At 31.8% G+C, this 26,445-nt stretch overlaps 1 protein-coding gene across 5 annotated transcripts in view; it reads left to right on the top strand.

Annotated features, from left to right (window-relative positions):
* Positions 1-26,445, top strand: part of LOC113521583 (uncharacterized) — a 45,877-nt gene that overhangs the window by 979 nt on the left and 18,453 nt on the right. For 2 of the 5 annotated variants that reach the window (XM_031909821.2, XM_052899912.1), the window contains exons 1-4: positions 11,953-12,154; positions 24,771-24,895; positions 25,798-25,883; positions 26,080-26,338. In XM_031909821.2, coding sequence (XP_031765681.1) covers positions 24,829-24,895; positions 25,798-25,883; positions 26,080-26,338 — 412 coding nt within the window. In that variant the 5' untranslated portion in view covers positions 11,953-12,154; positions 24,771-24,828. Of the gene's footprint in view, positions 1-11,952; positions 12,155-24,770; positions 24,896-25,797; positions 25,884-26,079; positions 26,339-26,445 lie in introns of those variants that run through there. The other 3 variants (XM_031909820.2, XM_052899913.1, XM_052899910.1) reach the window with 3 other exon arrangements.

The following is a 26,445-nucleotide window of genomic DNA, read 5'->3' as shown; positions in this document are numbered from 1 at the left end:
TCTCACTCAAGATATTTTAAGCTCTTTATTGAGGAGTCAGGTGTGTCGTCTGTATGTATTGTATTTGCTCTGAATATTCTAAATACAGAATAATATAGAGATTACGTATCTAATTATTTTACGTGGGATTTGATTAGTGCATTCGATGATCTGACTACTGATCTATTAATTCATTTAAACATATTGTAAAAGGCATTAAAATTTAAAACTAAAAAGTGTACCTTTGTTGTTATTAAATAATCTTTCATAACACGTTTAAAATCATTGCCTAAGTTAAGCACGTAAACACACGTATCTAATTTGCATTGAATGTAAATAAAAAATACTTTGGGTGATCACGGCATCGCATCGTGTTTGCCGAATACACTCAACTACCGTAACATTTACATAGCCGATAATAAACATATTATTTTAAATATTAAAATACTTAAATCAATTATACTCTTGATATAAGTATTTATCTTTAGATAAAATGTGTAAATAAGCAGATTACTACATAATATTTCACCAATTTCATGTATGTATTCTATGTAATGTTTAACAACTTTTATCACAGAATGAATACATTATTACATGAATACATATTATCCCATTTCACCTATTTAGGAGTTGATTTGATTGGATTGTATCAATATCGGTCGAGTCGTTTAGATGGTAAAGAAATTTTACTTTTACAATTTTATTTTATTTTTACTTTCATATTTAGTCTATTATTGAGTTTAAGATTAGGAATATTTTTCGTAATCTTTCTTTATGGATTTATGTAATTGTAGGTAAATACCTATCCACTGATAAAAATAATTTGGTTAGTTGATTACATAATTAAAAATTGTATTCAAATTGTATTGAATTGAGAACCTTTTTAAAGTCGGTTGAAAACTTCCCCAAAATAACACCTAATTCAGTAAAAAATATAAATAATTTTGTCTTTACTATTTACCTTTAGGTTTTTGTTTGTTGTATGGGGGGTATCATGGGCGAAACAGTATACTCTGTTATGTCCATGGTACTGCTCATGTCTATAGGCGACGGTTACCACTTTCCATCAGGTGGGCCGTCAGCTTGTTTGCCATTCTAAGTTATATAAAAAAAAAATGTTTATTTCTCAGCTTGACTAATATTACCAGTAAGCTAAGTAGAAAATTGAAATAAGAAAATTGTAATAATCTATCTGTGATCTATATCTCTATATATGATTAACTTATATTGTTCAAACGGTGCCACGCGACCAGTAAATATGTTATCGATACGGTTTTTTGAATGAATCATATAAAACATGATTCAGATAAGATTAGGTTAGTGATATTTTTGAGTATTTCTAATCGATTAGTTTTATTTTTGCGACCTAGTTTTAAAGAGACGTACTGTGCAACTGCAATGTTATGCTAAATCTTTCTATTAGTCCGATAAACATTCCTGAATTGAAGAATATTTGTCGTACCTATATTTATTACAGAAACGATACGTTATATTTCTATAAATCATATTATATTATTTTTTATATTACTATTACTACATTATTAAAAAGATAAATATTTCGACTCACTTAACAATCTGCACTAAAAATTGTTCCATCTTTTACGTAAAAATAAAATCATTTACTTCCCATGATTTATTTAATATATTTCAATAATATAATAATAAAAATAATTTCAGTTTCATGATAATAACACTTATCTATAAGGAATGTTCCAATTTCGTGAAGCATTTTATTAATTTGGTTGTTTTATGTACTTCCAGTGCAATTTGACAAGATTTGGGGGAGAAGGGATTGTTAGTAATGTGGACAATCAGTTCCGACTTCCACGTGGAAATCATCGTGCTGAAGTGGACTTCAGTGTATGTTTGTCACGACGGGCCAACTGACCTATTTTTTCATCTTCACTTATCATCCCTCACTGGTACCCCGATAGCGTAAACCGTTATTGCAGGTGGGCTAACCACGCCATTCCATTATCATTTATTAAAAAACCCGTGAAATTTATTTGATTTGTTTATAATAAAATTGATTCGTTAATGCATTTTGCTTCATTTGCTTATTTCAGCAAAATTACAATAGTACAATATACAGTCGTCGTTGAGAAAATTTGTATGTCCTTTTTCCTTTTTTAACCGATATAAAAAAAGGAGGTTTTATATTTGTCTGGATAGTTTTTTATAAGTGTTTGTTTCTAAGTTATTATGTAACTTTTCAGAAAATTATTATTCGAAATACATACAAATGTGTGTATATTACAATTAAATTAATAATGAAGCCCTAATGATTGATATTAAACACGATCTCGGTTCAGAGTGCTGTTTATTTGATGCAATTTACATCCACTTCTAGTCTTATCTATTTATAGATAGCGCAAGTTATTTTTAAATGTAAACATGTTTGTACACACAGTCTGTAATAAATATTTTTTTTACTGATTAATTGAACTGTGACAACTTGTTTGTTACTTTAGGTACTAGTATAGTATTATATTATCTGTGGTTTAGGGATATCTTATATAGGTATCTTATCTTACTAATATAATAAAATTGTAAATAGACGATGTCTGTACATGGGAGATATTTAAGAAAAATAATACGTGGGATCTCAATAAGATCGATTAATGACGAAACAATAATTTATAGAAATTTTGTCTATCTGTCTGTCTGACTTTGTTTGTTCCAGCATTATTAAAAAATTGTTGCACTAAATTAAATAAAATTTTTACATTTAAGTTCCTAATGGTCTAACTTAATATCTATCGTGTGTTTCATCTTAATAGGCCATCTAGAGATGACCTATTTTACTGATTTTTTTGTACTTCTGAAAGCCACGGGTATGATATAGTCAGTAGGAAATATAGGCAAATAGCATTAATAATAGTTATTGGATTAAATTTCAAATTTAGAATTTTTGCCAGCTAAAATCGAATGTTAGCATAAATAGTAAAACTATAAAATCATATCTTTATAATTACTACTCGTCATCACAGTTTCAGTGCAAGTACTATTGGCATTTGAATAGAATATAATAATTACAAGAAAATTGACAGAAGTCAGGTCAGTCAGGTATGACTGATTGCCAATAACAATCTACTCACAGTGACACAATATCTGATCCTTAGAGTTGATTACTACTAATAGAAATACCGTTTAGAAAATATACTGGAAATGTTGCAACGATTTGTGCAATTTTTATGCAATTGATTTCGCCGGTGCTTAGTGAAATCATTACTGCTTAAGACAATGTAAAAAAATTTACTTCTTATATTTTTTATTTTCTTGATTTTCGAAAAAAAATCTTATCAATCACTTATACGACATATTTAATTGTATCTATTTCACTTCCTTCGTCGTTTAAATTATTATAAAAAAAATATATACTATTGTCAATGAATAATAAATATTTAAATGAAATAAGACAACAATAAGGTAAATATTTCCTGAGGCCTGATTTATTATAGGAATTATTTTCTTTAATCTGACAGAGTACCAGTGAGGAAAAATAGGTAAGAATGAAGTCAAATCAATCGGCTCATCGTGATAATTTCACCTAGATTTAACTATGATTGTGATTGTTTAAGGAACGAAGGATAAGCAAGTAGAAGTGGTAATAATAGACTGATCATATAGTTCGAAGAACCGATATCCGATGGGGAAGAGAGGTTTTTGAGTGGCGACCCCGTAAGAGTAAATATATTATAGGACGGTCCCCTATTAGATGGAGTGACGACCTCAAATGCATTGCAGGAAGTCAGTGGATGCAGGTGGCTCGGGGCTGTTCCTTAAGGCAGTTTATGGGGGAGACCTATGTTCAACAGTAAATAGATTTTGGCTGATATGATACTGATGATGATGATGATCATGGTATGATTGTTTCCAAAGGTGATGTATGAAGGTTAATTCATTAGGTTATACAGCATCCAAAAGTATTAATATAATTCTAAATTTGTCCAACAGTCTGTGGAAGGTGATCAACTTTCATTGTCAATTTTACATTTATCAAACTTTCATTGTTTGTTTTACAATCATCAAACTTTCATTGACTATTTTACACTTATAAAATTTTCATTGTCTGTTTTACAGTGATCTAGAATTTGTTATAAGTAAAATTCGTGTTAATTTCTGTAGTTGCGGCTTTACGTTGATGAGTCATTTAACCATCCAATTAACATTTCTCTGTATAATAGTAGTATAAATTAATTACTAGCTTCCGTCGTAGACATTGTAATTAATAATCATTATAGATGATTATCATTTATCCGTTTTATGTACCTGTATGATATAGAGTCGTTATAATTTATAGAACCTATTTTTTTGCGTTATTAACCAAAAGTATTAAAATAGTTACACATATTGCAATAGATTATTAGATAATGAATGAAGTCGAGAAAAAATATCTCCAAGTTAGTTACAATCTTTTAAGGGAAACCCACTTCCAATATTACAAGTACAGATGCTTGGTGACAAGCATAGTACAAGTGAGGCAAAGATAACCATAGAGACGACATGTATAAAGTTTCCTTTTGATAAATTTATTTAAATATTTCTATTAAAAAAGGTTTAACATAATATTGACATATAATCCAATACGATTATATGTCAAAGAGTATTTTATTTTTACAGGTATAATAACTATTTAATACTAACTTTATAAGTAGGCACTATACTGATAGGTACTTGTCAAGATTAAGACTAAAGACGCAGGATCTTAGGAACTTCTTAGAAATTATTGTAAGAACAAGAATGTTATTGATGGAACCTTTTCTTAATATACCTTTCCATCATCACCTTTCTGTTCTTATTCCAATTATTTGGAGTTTGCGTTACGATTTCGACTTTTGTTTTACAACTGGCCATCTGCCTGTCGTTAATCATTCTAGAAAATGATATAATTTAAATATATCATAATATGTTTGTACTGTGTTCAGCGACCTCCTACTACTTTAACCATCAAATATCATAGTGCCAATATTTACTTGTATCTTAAAACAGTGCATGGTGGTTACGTAATTGTAGCTAAGTACGTGTAGAATAAGAGCTCACAAGTCTTATGTAGGCTACATTATAATCTTAGATGCTAACGCACTAATTGTTAACATGTTACTTTTTAACTACCTTAAGTACTGGTATTTCTAGAGCTAGTTAAGGAGTATTTATAACATCATCATCATTTTAACATGATAAATTGTTGCATTTTATTAATACAGTAGCGCTAATATGGATAGGGTACACAATAAATAAATGTCTACTTTTCAATCGTATACGAGGTTTGTCCGGAAAGTACGTATAAAAGTTTTTTAAAAATTTTATTTTACAATTATTCAGGTAAATCAATTTTATCCCCTTCAAAGTACTCCCCCTGTGACATAATGCACTTGTGCCAACGCCGTTTCCACTGTGAGAAGGCTCCTTGAAAGTCCTCTGGTTGTAGGTTTCTCAGCTGCCCCGTCGTAGCTTTTTTTATCTCATTTATGTCCCCCAAATGCCGCCCCCGAAGTACCAATTTGGTTTTTGGGAACAAGAAGAAGTCACACGGGGCCAAATCCGGCGAATAGGGGGGGTGTTCGGTCACCGTAATGGAATTTTTACTCAAAAACTCACGGAACGATCTTGGCGCAAATTTTTTTCATTTGAAGTTCGTTTCTTAGAATTTCGTGGACCACGGTTTTGCCCAAATTAAGCTCTTCAGCCACCTGTCTGACCGTTAAACGACGGTCCCCATTAACACAAGTTCGAATTCTTTCCACGTTTTCGTCGGAATGTGAAGTGGAAGGACGTCCTGAACGTGGGTCATCTTGAACGCTTTCTCGGCCCTCTCTGAATCTTTTTAGCCACTTGTGGACGGTTGGTTCCTTCACAGCATCATCCCCATAAACTGTTCTGAGATCGGCAAAAATTTCACGGCCATTCTTGCCGAGTTTCGAGAGAAACTTGATTACGACGCGCTGCTCTTCAACGGAAGCGGGCTCCATGCCGACGGGGTTTCGTTAAGAGGTAACTTCACAGATGGCGTGACAAGCCAGTTCGCACCGCACGGCGGTCAGACCAGAACTGAAGCATTGTTAGGGACATAAGGAAGGGGTCCTGCGCTTACCTGGCCTCCCCACTCCTCTTTCTCGCATTCCAGAACACTTTTATACGAACTTTCCGGACAGACCTCGTATAAGTTTGTGTACTGCGAATGTTTTCCATTTTGTATTTAATTTGGCAAACGCAGACTAATTGTTTGACAAATTCAAGTATGAGCTACAATTTAATGTTTAAACTTGAACGTTTACATAAATGGTGCCTTTTAGTGTGTGCCGAAAAAGGTGGGCAATGTACAAAATTCATAGTGGGAGTATTGTAAGTCACATAACTATACTACTATGTAAGGAATAAGTAATGGTTCAAACCCTTTGGTGTGGTATGTCTCGAATGGTTATATGACGATTTAGGACTTCTTGCTTTAGATGTGTGCGTTGGATGTTACGGTGTAAAAAGTTCTTTAGACTATGGCGGTACTAAGTTCAAAATACACTCTGAGAAAAAATTTACAATTAAAATAAATATAAAAAATAACATCGTAGACATACCGTATGCGTATAAACGCACGAAGCGCTGTGTCTTTCTTCGTCATGAGTGCGACCAAGGATTGGAACTTTCTTCCTGCATATGTTTTTTCAATTATAATCTGCACCAATTTAAAGCAAATACGAATAGGCTATTTGTGGGCCCACGAACTCCATCTTAGATTACATCATGGCTTTCCGTCAGGTCGAACAGATCAGGTGAGATCATGATCAATCGTGGGACCCTTCAATAATAAAAAATATATAGTTTTTGTGACTTTGTTATGTCTAATTGCCTATCAGTGTTTGTTTGTTGTCTTAATACTCATAGATGTGGAGAAAGGTATTGTTAGTAATGAAATTTAACAACCCTATTGCTAGCAAAATATCCTATTAGGTTTGAGTGATTTATTCTTGTTCAAATGGTCACCATGGGCCTACTAACCCGTCTTCATCCTCAACTGTCACCCTTCACTGTTAACCCGTCGGCGTATACCTAAAGCGCAGGCGCGGTTACCATTCCATCTTCACCCATTAAAAAAATACTCATAGGTAGGTATTTAGTTTGTTGGGAACTTTGAGTAGTTGTAGCAGACGTAAACATATAGACATAGATTTAATGTATTGCGCCAGATAAATAAATAATTGGCAAAATATAAACAAAATTGTAATTTTTCCTTTACGTACTTTGTAACACTTTGTTTATCAATGTGTAAGGTTACCTTCGGTTTCAAGGTCGGCAATATTTTAATATTCGTGTAGTTGCAAGGCACGTATAATACGAGTAAATAAGTATCTATTATATGTAGACAAGGTAACTCATCAGGCGACTCATCACCACTTGTTGCGATTAATTCGAGCAATTGCAATATGAGTTTGAGTTTAAGATTTTGAGTTTAAGAATATTTATTAAAAAAAATATATATATATATATATATATATATATATATATATATATATATATATATATATATATATATAAATGTAAAAGTGATTTTTGGCTATTTGTTACCGTGTAGCGCCTTAACGGCTTAACCAGTTACTATGTAATTAGGTAAACACGTATAATACGGGTTGAAGAAGGATATAGACTATTTATCCGGACGAAGTCGTGAGTAAGAGCTAGTATAAAATAGAGCGTGATATACCTTAATAGGGCGTCGCTACTTTTCTGATTTTAGATTATACTCGTAGTTGTTACGGTCGACGAAATGTAATCAAAATGAGATGAGTGCTATCTAGTGATCTCAACAACAGGCGGCAATGTATATGAAATACTGCTGTTTAGGTACCACGTTATTTGGAATTAGATATTGACTGTATAATTAACAGACTTGTGATTTCGGCATAGAATAGGCTTTTCTAGAGGTGACTAAAGAAATTCAACAGGGAGAGTAGTAGCGTCCTAATTAAAATATCCCTGAAGCATAACTGCGGTTACCAACCCACCTGCTAAATGTGACAGTAGTTTTCACAAAATCCCCTAAAGGGGAGATCTATATACAGCAGTAGATATCTGATATAATATGATGTATAATTAAACCTAAACTAAAACTAAATATTAGAATATTTAGTTTTATATTTTCACGAAATATTTTAACAAAAATTATTTTCAATACTATGTAAATTTTAATTATCAAAATTATATTTACTTGTTGGTTGCAACACAGATTAAGAAAATAAACATATTGTTTGTATAGTATTGTACCTATTGGAAAGCAAAGCCTGACCGATCCAGATCTTACAGCTGAAAGTAAAATTTGTTGAACACGTATAAGTTTTCTTTTATATATTTTTTAAGTTTTCTATCATAGCTTCTTCGCTAAGTTTTCAGGCATTTTCTTCTAAGTATAATCACACTACAGGAATCCAACTCCCAATTTCTATTAGGAGTATTAATAATAATTTTATCATTATTATCAGAAGACTCAATACAGGTTTGTCGTCTGTGTTAACTAACTAACTAATTAACTAAATAACTCTACATATGTGGTGCCTCCACATAATGTGTAAAGTAGAAAAGATGTTAGATAATGAGGAAAGCAAACATACATTTTTATTTATTTACATTTGTCAGGGAATTTCGCGGCTGGCATTAGACCGCAATAGAAAACGAAAATCAATGGCCATTCTGTGTTACTGTGGCATAGACACAAAAAGAAATATAAATATATTGTTTCATTTATGTATTTTCTTGTTTTATATTTTTGTTCTCTTTTTATGCATGTTTGTCCGTGTCTGTTATTATTTGTGTGCTTGTGTGCAAATATATTTTCTATTACTTGAAACTAAATTATAAAATTCGAGTAATGACTATTCAGGATTAAACCTTCATTTTAGCTATATTTTTAACATAGATATTAAGTCTAAATTTTAATTTATGCTAGACTTTTTACACTGTAAGCATATTTTGATAACATTTGTAGGAACAGCTGCGCATTGGTCACAAACAAACATCACTTTTGTGTACTGAATGACTAAAATGGGTGCCTAGGCATGTGTCATGTTTAGTGAGTCTATGTTAGTGATTTTTTTTTTTTAATTCACAGAAAATAAAATATTTTTCATAGCTGACTGTAATGGTGAAACGTTTGAGAAAATACTCAACCTAATAGTTTTAATTATTAAATCCAAGCATTTTTAATTTATTTTATAAAGAAATAAAAAGTGCTTATAACGCAATGAGGTTTTCGTTAATAAAATTAATTTAGTTCTATAATAGTAGACGTAAATGGTACCGTTGATGACAGTTTGTACAAGGTAACACCATCCATAATAAAGTGTGTAATATTGTTTCGGCGTGAAGGTAATGATGAATGATAGTATAATTTAATAAACATTACATGTCCAGTATATAATAATAGTTTTGTCTCTTATCATTACTTGTAGAATTAGGATTTACTTATAAAAAGTGTCTTATATTTCAAATTGGAATAGACGAATTAACGTGAATACATTAACAAAATTACATTAGAAAATTTGGGTTGTGTAATGTTGGAGATTATCTAGAAATGCCTGTCTTATATATAAACTTAGGTAAAGATGTGTACTATTTTTCCTAATGGAAATGTCGCAATACCTTCGGTATATGAGAAAAATGGACAAAACATATACACTTAAATTGAATTTGAAAACAAAGTGGAAGGAATATAAAATCAACAGTCATTTGTTATCACGAGAAGGCTGACTTTAGAAAGACTTTATGAGCATGCATGTTAGGTACATGATAAGTATATTTACTATTGTATTGTACAAATATTATTTAGGCTTGCATATGGAATTTTTGATACCATATTTTGTTCTGTATTAAGTAAGTATTTTATCTTGATAATTTGAATATTTATATATTTACAACGCGTACAACGCGGTTTCAGAGATGTTTTCTCCCAGGAACACTTAGATTATGGAATGAGCTCTCTGCCGAGGTTTTCCCAAGAGACTATAGCATGGGGTTTTACAAAAGGGGGGTAAAGAGGTTTCTTCAGGAGCGGCGCAGCGCACTTAATACCTCTGGTATTGCAGGCGTTCATAGACTACGGTAACCGCTTACGTACGTTAACCATCATGTGGGCCGTATGCTTGTTGGCTACCTCAGTGGTATAAAAAAATAACTTTTAAAAATACACTATTTTTATCATGAAATATTTAATAATAGAATGCAATAATGGATTCGCACTGAAATATGTACTCGCAATTAATAAAATGCGTAAAATTAAATTTGCAATATTGATTAATAATTATGCAGCATACTGACAACAGACACATAACGAAATAAAAAACAAAAATGGGCAGCATGTAGGTATAAAACTTGTCGATAACATTGTATTATGCAGTATACCTAATCAGGGTACTTAACCTTCCTATAGGTACTTACTGTAACAAATTTGCATACCATCGTACTCGACACGTTGTGGCGCGCAGTTATTATGCGTGTGGAGTAGATATGCTGTGTTATTTTGGCATCTTTATGTGTGTTCCAACTTTGTGTTACATATTGTTGTGAACGTTATGTAACACAAAGTTGGAATCATGCATGAAAAGTATTTGCTTCTATGGTTTACTTAATTCTCCGAATAAATGCGTTAACGATTATAAAGTCAAGATTTTCTAGTATAATTCTTTTTTACAATCTATTGCATTTATTCTTATATACATAGGTCCTGTATTAATTTTCTGAGGAATGAAGTCATAGTTTTTTCTTTGTAAGCAATAAATTGTTCGTCGTGAAGCAAAATTTACTCGTAGACACGCGATTCCGTAAATTCAAGCATTTACAACTTAATGTGTCTACGACATGTCTTGTTGATCATCAGTATATTTTGTTATGATTGCTGTCTCTATTTTTTTGAGTAAAATGTATTTGCGTTCAATTTTTTTTTCAATGGATGACAATGGACATGGTAACCTGTGCTAACGGTATACGCTGGCAGGGCACCAGTGAGGGATGAAAGGTGAGAATGGAGAGGCAGGTCAGTTAGCCCATCGTGATGGATACACCTGGAATTCAGCACAATGGTTTTCAAGGAGGACCACGTGGAGGTTGACCTGACAGCTTATATTGCTAGTAATGGGACTGGTAGTCCGCATTACTAACAATCCCTTTCCCCCATATGTTTAATATTAATACTTACTTAAAAGTACCTATAGCAAATAACCCAGACATAAAAGGTCACGAGAAAACTAGTAATCGACATAATCGGATGTCCTGATTGATAAACTTCAACAAAACGGAAGATCCACCTCCTGTATATTGTGCCATAAATCTCATTTAGCAAATCCTCTGAACCGACATTACGACCTGTAATCAACATTTGAGATCAGTGATTATGAGTAATGTGATGACCACAGGTAACCGCACCCAAGGTCATGGTGTAAAACAAAATATCTACCTTATAATTAATTCATTAGTGATGATGATAATCGCAGCACAATATGGCGGGCGTGGGTTGAAGCTCTGCGCGTGAGTCGACGCGACGCGGCGCCATTGTCCGATGCTTCCGGAAAAGCGAAATGGGTACATAGGATCACAGGATCTACGACGTTAATATTTTTTAAGATTTTGAATGATATTTAACCAAAGAAATATACAACTGACAATTAAGTACATTTTTTTCTTCGGTGTATCATTAATTGAAATAGTAATTATTTTTTAGTTTGTATTTTACTCGATTGTTTCTCTTTATCTTTCTATAATTGACAAAACTTATTGCCATAATTTGTTCTCCATATTCTCTTTGTATTTGATGCTACAAAATACCTAAATAGGTATGCTCGTTTCATAAACTGTAATGATTTTCGTTGGGTCACCGACGTCGGTAAACATGCTATGGAAAATTAGCGATGCGTAGCGATGGTGTGATTTGCTCACATCGATGCTCTCCCATTGTCGTCCCCCTCTAAATGTGATTTAACTGAATTATGGTGTAGATATGTTCACTATTCGGTTTTGACTGTCCAGTGGTGCGCATGTGCTCTCGCCTCCAGTACTGTGAACTGTTCCCTGTGTGATCTCTTGGGACAAGATAGTGCGTGGACCTGTGGGTGTTCTAGTTAGCAAGTGGTGCCTGCGTGCTACGAGAAGTCTACGTTGTTTCGTAGCAGACCGCCTTACGTGGAAAGCTCAAGTAAGTGCCCACGCGCAGCCATTGTTGTACTGGGCGGATTATTGTAACAAGTTTTACTAGTACTTAATTATTTAGTTGGTTTATGTTATACAACTTGCCTAACTTATGCGGTAACGGAGTAAAAATATAATATGTTATTATTAGTATACATCTTTAGGATGTCGCAAGATTAGAGTACCGTAGAGTAAGAGTTGCCGAGTGGTCCCGGTACAGAATGGTTAATGGTTTTTTCTCATACGTGTCGTAAGAGACTTAATGGACGAGAGATGGGCAGCAGCGTTCCTCTTTAAACATCATCAAAGCTAAACTGCGTTTGTTAATACGCCCCAGTAGGGGGAGGCCTATGTCCGGCAGTGGGTAGTTAAAGGCTAAAATGGGAGAGTATAATGAGGGAAGAGAACATTAAATAAAATCCTATACTGAGCTTCCCGACTAGTATTGTAAGAAGGTTAATATCTTTCTCTTATATATTAATACTCGTACTAAGAGATCAGAGAATATATTAGCTAACTTAGAGACCGACTCAACCCGACTGAGGGATATATCTGTGTGTCATCTCATTTTTATGTTAATGGGTTGTAGCAGTTATGCCAGAAAGAAAATATGTCAGAAATTTTACACACCTACATATATAAGGTAATATTTTTCATTTGGCAACTAATGTGTATAGAATTGAAATCAAGTAGTAGGCAATTTTATCAGTGAACTTAAGAAACTTCAAGACAAAAATGATTACAAACTTGCAAGACTTTATTGTAGAGTCTCAAGAAAAGACAAACAAGCATTTTTTGTATTATTTCCAATATTATAGATATCATTTAATTTTATGAAGACTATAAAAATGTCATTCATTAATTCAGTTAGAATTGAAAACAGGCTCAAAAGGGCTAGAACCCAATGCCGTAAAAATCATTAAAAAAGAATTTTGAAGGAACTGTTCTACCAGTAAAACTGAACAAGAAAGAGGGAACATGGGTTGAAAAATGTAAAAAAGTTTTGAACTTTCCGTACAACAGGGTAAATTATTATTAAATGGATTACATGATAATGATCATTTTGTATAAAAGGTTTATACATCTATTATTCCATTATTTATTTTATTTCAAATTGTTTGCGGAGTGGACAGATAAAATTCTGTATCCTTACATACGAGTACATTTGCTTCATTAACTTTGATAACATTGAATAATATAGTTTGAACATTAGACCTAGTTTTATTATTAATTGTAGTAAGTATTCGATTAGTAGAGTTTGAGTTATGTAGGAAACAGTCATATGATAAGGACGTTTCAAGTAATATAGCGTAACTAGCTTTCATGTAACCTGCACAGGAAAAAGATACTTATTAGTTCCTATTCGTAGATAGTCTCTTTCTCTTCTATTATCTAAACACACTTTGCAATTTAGTATTGTCTGTTATATCAACCTTGTATGTGATAAGCTTTGCAAATGCTCAAGACAAATGTTTAAATATAATTCGACTTCGATGTATTTTTGAAGATTTTTTTATCATTGGATTTCGTATTCTGTTACTCCAGAGAAAACTGCGAGACAGTTTATTAGAGTTTCAATGTCATCATCTGTTTTATTATTAATTGTTTGCGATGGTAGTTACTGGCTTTCTATTGAGTAGTAGTAGGGCGGAGCCGGTGCAACGTTGTGTGACTTAATTATGCAACCGCATCAGTGTGCATCGAACACGTGTGTATACTTGGCGCCATAAATTTGTTTAATTCGCGTTAAAATGGGAAATATTTTTAATAGGTATAAGATTTAATATATAGATATCATATACTTCAAGATAGAGAATTGAGTGTCAATAACGGGCCGAAATTCAGTCAACCAAACGTCATTTTGGCTGACTGAGTTTAACAACATACCTACATATTTTTCTAAACGCGCCATTTTTAGTACTGCAAGTGATTCGATTGAATTACTCACTAGGATATGGAATGTCTTTATAGTAATTTTGATTATAAGCCCCTGTTTATAATTAAAATTACAGACGATATTATACTATAAAAAATAAAAGTATACGATCACATCACATCAATATACATATGTATTTATGATGCTATTGGATGAACTGTTAAAAACAAATAAAAGTGTTACAATATCTTATAAATCTCTTAAGAATAATCACCTGTTTTTATTTTTTTTTTACAATTGGACAGACAAATTTAGTAAACAATCTTGTTATATATATTTTTTATCACAAAAACACAGAAAAATAATAATAACTAGATTAAAAACAGTTTTGTGTTATTTGATTATGTATTATTTAAATTAATATTATTTAGTTTTTCGTTACTATAGTTATTTATGACTCAATATATATATATATATATATATATATATATATATATATATATATATATATATATATGCGTTTCGGTATATTTTATAGTAGAATATAGTAATAAACATCGTAGACTATATCGATGTACTTTAAACTTATTGCCATTATTTGGATGTCTAGACCCTATCCCTGAACAATTATTCATTTTATGACTTATGGTCTGCATATTATATTATGCATGAATTTGTATTTAGTCATAATTTTTTTATTTTTCTTCTAATCCTTTGTTTGCAACCACTTTTAAACTCATCTTTTTCTTTTAAACTTTTTAATCACGTGATTCTCATTTCGTATATTAATAATATATTCATTCAATAACAACATTAATATAAGTTGACCATAATTAGGTATTGACATAGAAATAATTACTCTATAAGATGATGTTTTAAGAGGGATGCTGTTGCCCATTGGTCGACCACTAAGTATTTTTAGTACGACACCCACAGGAAAAGTAAGGGTGGCTCATTATATGCCGGGACTACATGGCATTTAAATATAATATTTTATTTTCACTTTATTCTTGTAGATAAGGTAGCTTACTTAGAGTGATTATATACCTAGTTTCATTGAACAAATCATTCCGTCCTTATTTGTTTTCCTCAGCTATTTCAGTAACAAACAGTCAAAAAGACCCAAATATCTTTATAAACTTTCATTTGTAAAATTAGAATACTAAAAGTGTACAAAAAAATTCAACTGTTATTTGGATTTTTAATTTGGATAGTTTATGATTACTTATACAAATATGAAGAACTTACTTTCCTTTCTTCGAACCAGCAAGTTCTAAAATTTTCCCTCTGCATGCTCTTATAAGGCACTCCTCTGCAAAGTTTGTTTCATCTTCAGGTTTAGCTTGTATTTTATGCTATTGGTCATTTGATCTGTCAGTGTTAGAGTTTTAATATGTATATTATTTTTATAAATTCCACACGGTGATTCATTGTTCGTATTCAATTTATAGTAATTTATTTATTTAAAAATAAAACAGCTGCCGTTTTACTTTGTTGACTGTATTTCTATAGGATGTCACGCAAACAACAAGGACAGTGTTCTCAATACAATACTCTCATTACAGTCATTATTTATGTTCATCATTGCTTTATTGAACCCATACATCTACCTAAAATTAATAGGCTCCTATATATATATATATATATATATATATATATATATATATATATATATATATATATATATATATATATATATATATAGTTTAATAGCTAAAAAAAGATTTTAAAATACACAGCGTTCACATATTATTTATTATGTTTAAAAAAGCTTTAGTTAAGAAATGATCGATGATAGTGTGAACAGCAAATCTAATGTTACAATGATCACACACTTACACAAATACATACAAGACGAGATATACTCACACATTTATTATCATGCATAGACACTTTTATTATGATATATAAAATTTAAGTATTATTATATGTAAAACAAATACCTAACTGTGTTTCAGTTTGAAGGGTGGGATATGGCGTGAATTTATAGGGTACAGAGGAATAACACCTGAGTCCTCAGGAATGGCAACATATGGGGAGTACCATGGGCGAAACAGTATACTCTGTTATGTCCATGTTACTGCTCATGTTATAAGCGACGGTTACCACTCCCATCAGGTGGGCCGTCAGCTTGTTTGCCATTTTAAGTTGTATAAAAAAAAAATCATGCTGATTAATAAAAATGTTGAATTGTAAAGATAATAATGTAAACCTGTAAACCCTGTAATGTAACTACCTCTGTATGAAGAAATATTTTTTTAAAAGTAAATTAATGATTGGCATTTGCTAGTGAAATAGAAAGAGAGAAATAAAGAAAAAAGAAGAGAGCATGAATGCATCTTCAAAAATACATAAAAATAGGTTAACAAAAAACAAACAAACATAAAAATAGGTAACGTATACTGGTATGTATTTGACATGGAATAGAGTTTTAATTTCTGTAAGTCTGCATTTTACATGATACCTTAGTTAATTTTGAACAGATTTTGAAAGCTCTTTTTCAATCAATAGAGTATACCTACTCCCGTGTATATGTCTATCAAATATATATATATATATATATATATATATATATATATATATATATATATATATATATATATATATATATATATATATATATATATATATGTCTATTAAAATAGGAATAGCTACCGTTGAAAAGGCTGTCTTTTTTGCTGTGCAAATTTTACTTGTATTGTTTTATATCTTATATTACAATGAAATCTGACACTCATTGCAATATTTAACAAGAAAATTATAAAAATAAAATTTATACTGTAGATATTTTGTATTTAATACACTTTACATTAAAAAGTATTTTCAAGAATTCTCAATTGAGAAAGTAGTCCTTTTAGATGTAAAAATTTAGTTCACAGTTGATTTACATCATTTGGTAGCCTCTATCTTATTAGCGTATATGGTCCTGAACATATGTATTTTTCAAGTCGATTTATTGTTTTGGTATCTACGAGTATGTTGTAACATTGTGTATTCCCATCCACTCTAATACGGGATGTAGGTTTTGGCCCTTTCCCACGAGCCCATCCTAGCCCATCCCATGTTTCTTCAATAGCTTGCATACAGTTTTCACACTATTTCGTCATGGTTGGACGGGCGCAATGAAAAAAGGTCTTGTTTGTTTGATCAACAGCCTATTTCCGCATTTAACTCTTTGATAATATTAAGGAGATTCGATCAATAAATTTTAACTTTCACTTTGTTATTTGTAAAATCTATATATAAAATAAATATGTAAGTTAAACGTGTCTAGTAGCCACCTATCTCTCTAAGTCTTCACTTTTTTTTAATCGTAAACTACTTTTCGACAGTTTTTCTAAATTGCATTCAACTTATTTCGCCTTATAGGGTAGTTTAGCCTATTTTCGGCCATGATTTTAGTAAGATTTTTTCAGAAAGAGTTTAGTTATAGCTCATATTTTTAAATATTTTCTGACTCATAATATAATGTAGTTTTGAAATATTTGAACCTTTTTAGTCATTGTCATTGGTCATATATAAATTATAAAAATAAATATCTGAAAATGGTAATTTAGCCCGTTTTTGGCCACCAATTTTAATTTTCGACCTGTAATATAGCTAGTTTTCGGCCACTAATATATAATTTAAAAATTTACTTTTATTTACATTAAAATAGATGCTATTATTAAATGATAACTCAATTTATAATGTTACCATTTGCACTTGCGGTGTTTATAATATAACTACGAATTGGCCGAAAACTAATGGTAGCCGGCAAATTTTTAACTTGGTCCTCAAGTTGTTAAAAAACAAATTCTCATACTTCTATCTTCAAAAAATAAAAGAACTTCTATACAAATTTGCATTCCCCATTTTCAAATTAAATTCAATTTCAAAAAACGCAAAAAAAATGTTCTACTTGTTGATAAGAAAAATTAAAGTTTCGCATTTATAGTGGTTAATTCGTCAAAAGTTAATAAACATATTAAATTTATATTTTGAACCAGGAGATTTCAGCTATAGGCAAAGACCCTCCTACCAGAAGGAGACTTTGTACAAAAGTCGATTGCTTGGGTACCTCTGTCCCATTCGTGTTTCAACCGTGAAGCAGTTGTGTTTGCATAGCTGAGTTTCGGTTTGAAGGGTGGGATATGGTGTGTATTTACAGAGTACAGAGGAATAACATCTGAGTCTTCAGGAATGGCAACGCATGGGGGGGGGTATCATAGGCGAAACAGTATAATCTGTTATGTTCATGGTACTGCTCATGTTTATAGGCGACGGTAACCATTTACCATCAGGTGGGCCGTATGCTTGATTGTCACCTCAGTGGTATAAAAAAAAACTACGCACCCCGGACTGACAGCAATTTTGACACCAAACTAAAATGATATATCTACTGCCACCTATATGAATACTCTATATACTATATATTCTACGAATATACTAGCTTTCTTCTGTTATTTCATTCGCATGGTCGGAATATGTTCACTGACCGGGATAAAAAGTAGCCTATATCCTTTTTCATTTCATATAGTATATATGTATATAAAATTTCACAGAAATTGGTTAAGGTACTAATAGATAACAAACAAAATAAAATCAATTTCACATTTGCAATATTAATAAGTATTTGTACAAGTAGCTTTTTAAATAAATATAGTCCTAGTTGCTTCACTGAGATAGATATATAAATGTAAGAGCTTATGTATATAGGTATAGGCTTACATTTGAACGTAAAAGGAATATTTAAAGCAAGGGTTACGTAAGTGATTTATAATTGGGACAAGCGTATAAAATTGTATATTTTAAATGTGAATACTGATTTGTTACACAGTACCATTTAAATTCAAATTAAGCTATGAGTACTAGATATATACATGAGTACATAAAAATCGGTCTGAAAGATGATATAATCATTTAAAATAATATCCTGAGTATAAAATGAATGGTCTTGTGGGGTGAGTATTTGGCAGTTAGATTTGAAACTAAGAAGTATCACATTGTTATTTAGCGATTGTTAGCTATATAACAAAGAATCTGAAAATACAAAATTGTCAAAAAAAGAGGAAAAATAATTTTACCACCTAAGTGAAGGATGATTAGCCAACAACAAACAAGGTCAACAAAAAAAAAATTGCGGAGTAAGTTTATCATATGACCCGAAAATTGAATACGGGTGTCTGAAGGTCTTGAATTTAATGATAAAAAGTCTAAACAAATAATAATATATCGCTTTGAAAGGTGGATGGTGGTTTGAACAATAGAAGATAATTTCGTGTACAAGGATCAAAGGATTAAAAATACCCCACTCAGCTCAGAAAATGGCAGGTCTAATACCTGCCATTTTGAGTGGGGGGGGAGAGTGAGTGGGGTATTTTTAAAAGGACACCTATATATCTATGTTATATAATTATTTAGCAATCTGTAACTATGTGCAAAATTTTGAATTTGCAGTAGTTTTTACATTACATTACGTTGATAGATTAGACTGGACATTTAATTTTATATTAGAGCAGATGAATAGGCAGACATTAGGTACATATATAATAAACGGTTACCTATAAATAGGTATTATAGTAATAGATACATCATGGGATTCTTCAAAAAAGGGGTAAAGAGGATTCAGACTTAGTAACGTGCGTGTAGTGTTCATGATATTGCAGGCGTTCATAGGCTACGATAACCACTTACAATCAGATGGGCCGTATGTCTGTTTGCCACATCAGTGGTATAAAAAAAGATGTCTACATTAATTATAAGTACTTTATAGGTATTCATTCATATTTATCCGTCGACCGTAACGATTGTTTTTAAATAATGTAGTTTTCTATATTATATATTAGCGACTTCGTCCACGTTACCGGGATATATTTAATGACCGGGATGAAAAGTAGTCTGTGTCATTATCTATGCCATATAGTAGGTATAAACTAAATTTCACAGTAATTGGTTAAGCGATAAGCGCTCTATAAGAGTAAGGCAATGAACAACCAAACAAACTTACTTTCACATTTATAATATTAGTAAAGTTTTTGCATAGAATTATTGGCAAATGTAGATTAAAATTTGCGAATCAACCAGACAGCGATTTCACGCTAAAGATAACTGTACCAAAATTTGGTTGATACGTCATTCAGTGGTATTACTTCGACGAGGACATCGCTCGGGCACAATACACCGGATACGAGCATCCGCTTTCCATCGGCACAATTTTTGGAAACGCCAAAATTTTCATAGACCGGGCCTTCGAATGCTTTGTCATGTTGATTTGTGGCGTTGTTCATTACATATGCAGTTGGATTTTAGACATTTTGTACTCTTTGCAAACTTATTTTTCTAGTAGATAGTCTTAATTACATGACGTTATTGACAATGTTTATAGTATAAACAATCTACGTTATTATTGTAATCTGCCAGTCATAACAAATGCGAAAAAATATAATAAAATGTATGCACATTAATTATCTATTCAATTGAGGTAGATATATAGTTGGAACATAAAATACTAGGGGAAAGGGATTGTTAGTAATAGGATCTGGCATCGCTATTGTCAGCAATATGCCTTGATAGGTTAACCTCCACGCAGTTCCCTCTGGAAACTTTCGTGGTTAATTCTTAAATTCATTACGATGAGCTAATTGACCTGCTTTCATCCTCATCTATTAGCTCTCACTGGTGCCTTGCCAGTGTATACCGATAGCGCAGACGAGGTTACCATACCATCATCACCCATTAAAAAAAACATAAAATACTCAACTCATTTATTTATGTAAATATTTTATTTTCATAATTAGTATTATATTAGTATTATTCATTATTAATGAAATGTGCCAGGGTAACAAATTTTTATAAACGACTAGACGTCGAATAGCATACGAATCATCTTGTGCAAAATGATAATCATCATCTTACATATAATTACCACAGAATAACACAATATAATACTTATAGTGTTATTTGTGCGTGTTGTATTTGTTAGTTATTACATTCGAATCCAGTAATTTCCAGAGAACAAAGATAATAATTAATGCACGCAGGAGGCACACAGCAATATAGATAATATAAATAAATAGTTTTAAAGAACGTTTTAATGCATGTTTGTGTATATGTTTATGTTTGTGTATTGTGTTACTCATTCATGATCTTGATGGACCGGGCTAGGTGATGAGGTGCTAATTGAAAATTAGCGTTTCTGCTTTTGCAGAAACTTTAAGCTGAATTGGCATCCTTTTTTATTACCATAACACTGTCTGGCTTCTACTAATCTTTATATATAAATGTACTTTTTTATATTTTATTTATTTTTATGTTGTTATTACTTATAATCTATGTGTATGTAAGTGTTATGGTTTATTGAAATAAATTTTCATTCATTCATTCATTCATAATTATTCAGCCATTAGCCTATTTAATTTTATTTACAGTTGAGGCCATCTTGTTGAACCCGGATGGAATTTACATAATCTGAATTCTAAAATGATCACATAACTGTGGAAAGAAATTATAAATAGATAATTGTTATCTACCTATATTAAAAAAAAAAACTAATATATGATAATGATATTGATTCTATTATTTAAATATTTGAATAATAATAATTATAATCAAATTACTAATATATATACCTGATATATGCACATTGGTAAGAATGTTTTTTGTGAACCTCTTGGGAAGATTTTTTACGCCATATCTATTCCCTAAAATAGTAATGCCTACTTTGAAATCTTTGATATAATATTAGACAAAGGTAATATTCGTACTAGTTTTGAAGGATAGTAAGACGTGGTTTTTACAATGTATTCTGGTATGTCCATGCTATTTTTTGTATAAAACTTGTAGGTACATATGACTAATAATAAATATTAATAATATCTTCTAAATTATTCTCCAGCAGATAGGTAATAGTGTCTAATACTATTATGAAGTATTTCATTTACAGATGTTGAACCTGTCTACCACAAATACTAGTAAACTCCAAATTGGATAAATTTGGATAAAATTTGATTTTGCACTAGTTTTTCTTGGAAAATGCCAAAAATCTTCATGCAAACATATTCGCCAGCACAGCTAGTTAAAATACATATGTGTATATTTACAAACAAAACATTTTTATGTTTAGTTGCTTTTTCTAATCAATCGATATTAATAGTAAAAAAATCACACAGGTATGAAAGTAGGTCATAAACATTATCTTTAATTCAATTCAAATAACTAGGTATATTTAGTTGGTGCCTATTGAAAAATTCATTAAACTCGAACTGTTCGTAGTTAAGGTAAGCGTAAGAAAACGTCGATTCATTAGACATAAATTACTATACTAGAAAATGAAATCTACATCATTATAGCAATAATTGCCATCATCATACTCGCCGTGTATTTTCTTCTTTATTAATGAGACATATTTGTGTATTAGGTTCATATGTCCCTATTTAGAAATATTCCTTTAAAAGGATGTCAACAGATTTAGAATCAGTCTGAAGGTGAATCGCAGCAGATTATTTGTTTGTTTTTAAGTCAAGATAAAATGTAGGTATTAATTTTACATAATAGAGTTCGCGTTTATTCGCGATTTTATTATATAATATCTGCGGAAGACGCCGCAAACAAATCTTACATTATTCAGTCCAGATAAATATAAGTATGCAATATCAAATATGTAAGAAAACTTCTTGTGTTCGAAATTGTATGCTTCTTAAAATCTTCAGTAGGTAGGAGTAATACGAAATCGTTGCAGGGACAAATGTTGCTTTGCTTATGCAAAGAAATTGTACAGATTTTCATTAGTGATGCAACTAAAATCACGTTGACCATCACCACAATAGCTATTTCATTTACAAATATAATATATTTCGATATAGATGCGTTTGTGAAAGATTAATTTGTTGCATTTTATTTGTCTGCGTCAACTAACGGTATCGATGTCTGAATTGGATACATTTCAATATTGTCCGCGCTATCAATAGCCCTAGTACTGTTATAGCAGTTATCTCGGTAGTCGAAGCATGCCAGGTTTTGTTATATGTATATTATTGTAATAATAAGGTTAATTTCAATTCAGTTTACTTCACACTATGTAGATCTAAATTTTATCGACACGCAATTAACTACTAATGTTAATTATCTAAGTATTTTAATAAGTTATTAATAAATAATTACTTAAGAATTATTTACTAAAATTTTCTATTAATATAAATAGATAATATCTATTTCTTCAGTTCTATGACATTAATTTATAATTAGTCTTTAATGAGTGTGAATTTTTAGTTGGAAAATTACTTATTAAATTAAAACATAATTTTAACTTCTAACTGTATGGAGTAGATGTAAGTTGCTCAGTAAGCTATCCATTTTATGCCCGAAATCTTCCTCAGACATAATCCGTAATGAGAGATCTAAAATAAATTGATAAAGTTCCAAGGATCAGCAAGTTCAAGTGGTAACGGACTAGTCATATCTATTTAATAGCACATATTTGAAGGCGACATAATAATGATGTTGACACATTATTATCAGGAAATATCTATACACTCTATATTATCAGCCTTAGTCTACTATCTTGTAAATTTTATCCTCGAGGCTTATGGTTTCCCATAGTTTGAAATATCTGTAATCTTATGGCTTTGGATAAATTATTTCTAAAAGACTCAGCGGTATATTTGCTAGCGAATCACAGTTGCTTATTGTGTTGCATGGATTTTAATCTCTGCATGGATGCTATGCTTGCTGTTGCATGCTATCTTTACATATTATGCTTAAAGCTAGACTTGTGTATGTTTTATCAACATATTATGTAATGTAAAGTTTCCTATGGACGAGTCTTATATGTTGTAATTGGCTCAAATAAAAATATGAATTGATTATGTGCTAGTCATTCTATCCTGTCAGTGAAGACCTTCAGAATGTAGGCAATAATGCCATAGGCACGAGTAATTTGCTAAGCTGAAGGCCACAAAGGTGAATGAGATATCAGGTTAATATCATAAATGCTATATAATATTTGTCACATAACCTTGCTCCCGATAGTCGCCTCCCAACATTCACATAGTGCAGCAGACCGAGCACTTAGCAAACTAAATGCGTTAATTATGGTTTTTAAGTGACTATTATGTGCTTATTGTGTACAGGTCAAGCTATTATGTATAGGCCAGTAGGCATATAAGCTTACTTGTTTTAAGGGACATACATCGCGGATATATGTTTTTCTATAGATATATGACTGTATTGAGGCGATGATTACAAATGATTATGATGATTATGAATGATTTTACAAATAATGAGAACATCGTGGCTTAGACTAAATATTAAAGTGAAACTCCAGAGGAATACATGATGGTGCCTGGTGAAGATACATAATGGCAGGCTATTACGGCATCATAAAAATGTTTCGAAAAACAGGGCATATTTATTACTATTAATTATTACTTTAGCAGTAATTATTATTATTATTTCAACCGTTAACCGTCCACTGCTGGACATAAGCCTTCCCCATAAGGGAAGTTTTGCCAGTAGTTGCCACGCTTGGCAAGCGAGTTGGCAACCGCAGTTAGGCTTTTAGAAATGTTTTAAGAGGGACGCTGCTGCCCATCTCTCGCCTTCCCTTAATAGCCTCTTACGACACCCATGGGAAAAGAACGGGTAGCCCATTCTTTGCCGGGGCACACATGGCGAGTCAGGTGTAATGTGACATGTGAGGTGAAATGTATCTTTTAGGTTACAATATATTGGTTTATATTAAAAAGAAATTGTTTTTGTTCTCATTCAGGTGACCATATGTGTGGTCGGTGACGCATCGTCAGCACGAGAAGCTAGCAACTCGGAAGATGAAGCCGCGGGGGGCGAGCGTCATGCACGCCTTCACTGCGCTTACTATGTTGACCATGGCTAATGGTATGACTGTGACTGTTCATACTTTTTTGAGAACAGTATGCGAATGCTTTATGCTACTCTGGTAACGATAATCAATTTAATAGCAAAGGTGGTGTCCACCATCGTCGTCAACCAAAAGCAAGTATATATATACGGAATGTACAGCAGCATTCCAAACAAGTCCTTTAGTGGTTTTTGGTATCTTTGATAGATTGTTACTTTGATAGTTATGGCGAAAATGAAAAAAGAAATGTTGTTTACGAAAAATATAAAATTATTTAGTAAATAAACCATCAATCATATGCCGATTACAAAATTGATATTTAAATAATAAAAATGATTATCATTACATTGACGTACGTTCCAATGCATTTAATGCATTTTACAATAACAAAATATAACAGCCGATAAGAATCAACAATGCCTCTGAACTGTATATCCCACTTGGAAATACAGTCGTGAGCATTATCGTTCACTATATGAGTTGATACTTACATATGTAAACAGTCAATCATGACATGACCTACTTTCGTATTTGTAATGGAAATCGAAATACAAGTATCAGTATAATTTCGGTGATCCGGTTGTGGATTTGGTGAAATTGAGTTTTGTAATAACAAGCGGTATTGTAGATATTTTTATCTGTCTCTTTTATAAGCAAAGTGAATTTCTGTTTCAACATCAACATTTCAGCCATTAGTGAAAATAGGTGTCTCCCATATACTGCCACCTGCATCCACTGACTCCCGTCAATGTATTTGAGGTCGTCACTCTATCTATTTGGGGAGACATTCTACACTGCTTTTGCTCGTACGGGGTTGCTACTCAAGAACTTTTTTTCCCCATTAGTTGTCGGTTCTTTGAGCTATGTGGTCAGCACATTGTTATTCTGTTAAATTTCTTACTTTTACTTAATGTTTCAGCTCAAACAACATGCAACCAAGGGATGGGTCGTGTTATGTATGAGAGATTACCGAACCAACAGCTACATGGATTCGACGATGACGTTGTAAGTTGATCTTTGTAATGCATAAGTTAATGTTTATCACGCGATATCTAATACCCACATTTTAGGTGTAGTTCTGTAAGCTTAATACGTCAGAATAACAACAAAAAAAACATTTATCTATTACGTGACAAAAGATTTTAAGGCAAAACAATTTGATTATTTATTCTGCGTATAAGACCTTTGTGTATTATTGCAGGTACGTGAGACAGCTCCGCCGTTCCGCGTACTGGAGAAATGTCAAGATTTATGCCTCCGGGATCGCTCAGTCAACAGCCTAGTGAGGACATGCAACTCTATTGATTTCCAGCCTGGTGCTCGTATAGCTGCTTTCAGCCCTGAACCGGAATATGAGGAATCTACATGTTTCTTGACTCGTGAACAAGCAACTCCAGAGGGCATTGGCACACTCATGATTGTTCCAAATAGCGTGCATTTCAACGAGATCTGCCTTACTTGTAAGTTTTTAAATGGATACAATATATTATTCCAGATACAGTGTTAAATAGATGCAGCAACTGCATGTACAATAGTTTGTATATTAAATTCATAAAATATCCGTCAA

This window comes from Galleria mellonella, unplaced genomic scaffold (genome assembly GCF_026898425.1).
Source record: "Galleria mellonella isolate WM207_F2 unplaced genomic scaffold, CSIRO_AGI_GalMel_v1 utg63, whole genome shotgun sequence".
Lineage (NCBI taxonomy): Eukaryota > Metazoa > Arthropoda > Insecta > Lepidoptera > Pyralidae > Galleria > Galleria mellonella.
The sequence above is the reverse complement of the archived record's forward strand: the minus strand, read 5'-3'. Positions and strand labels throughout refer to the sequence as shown.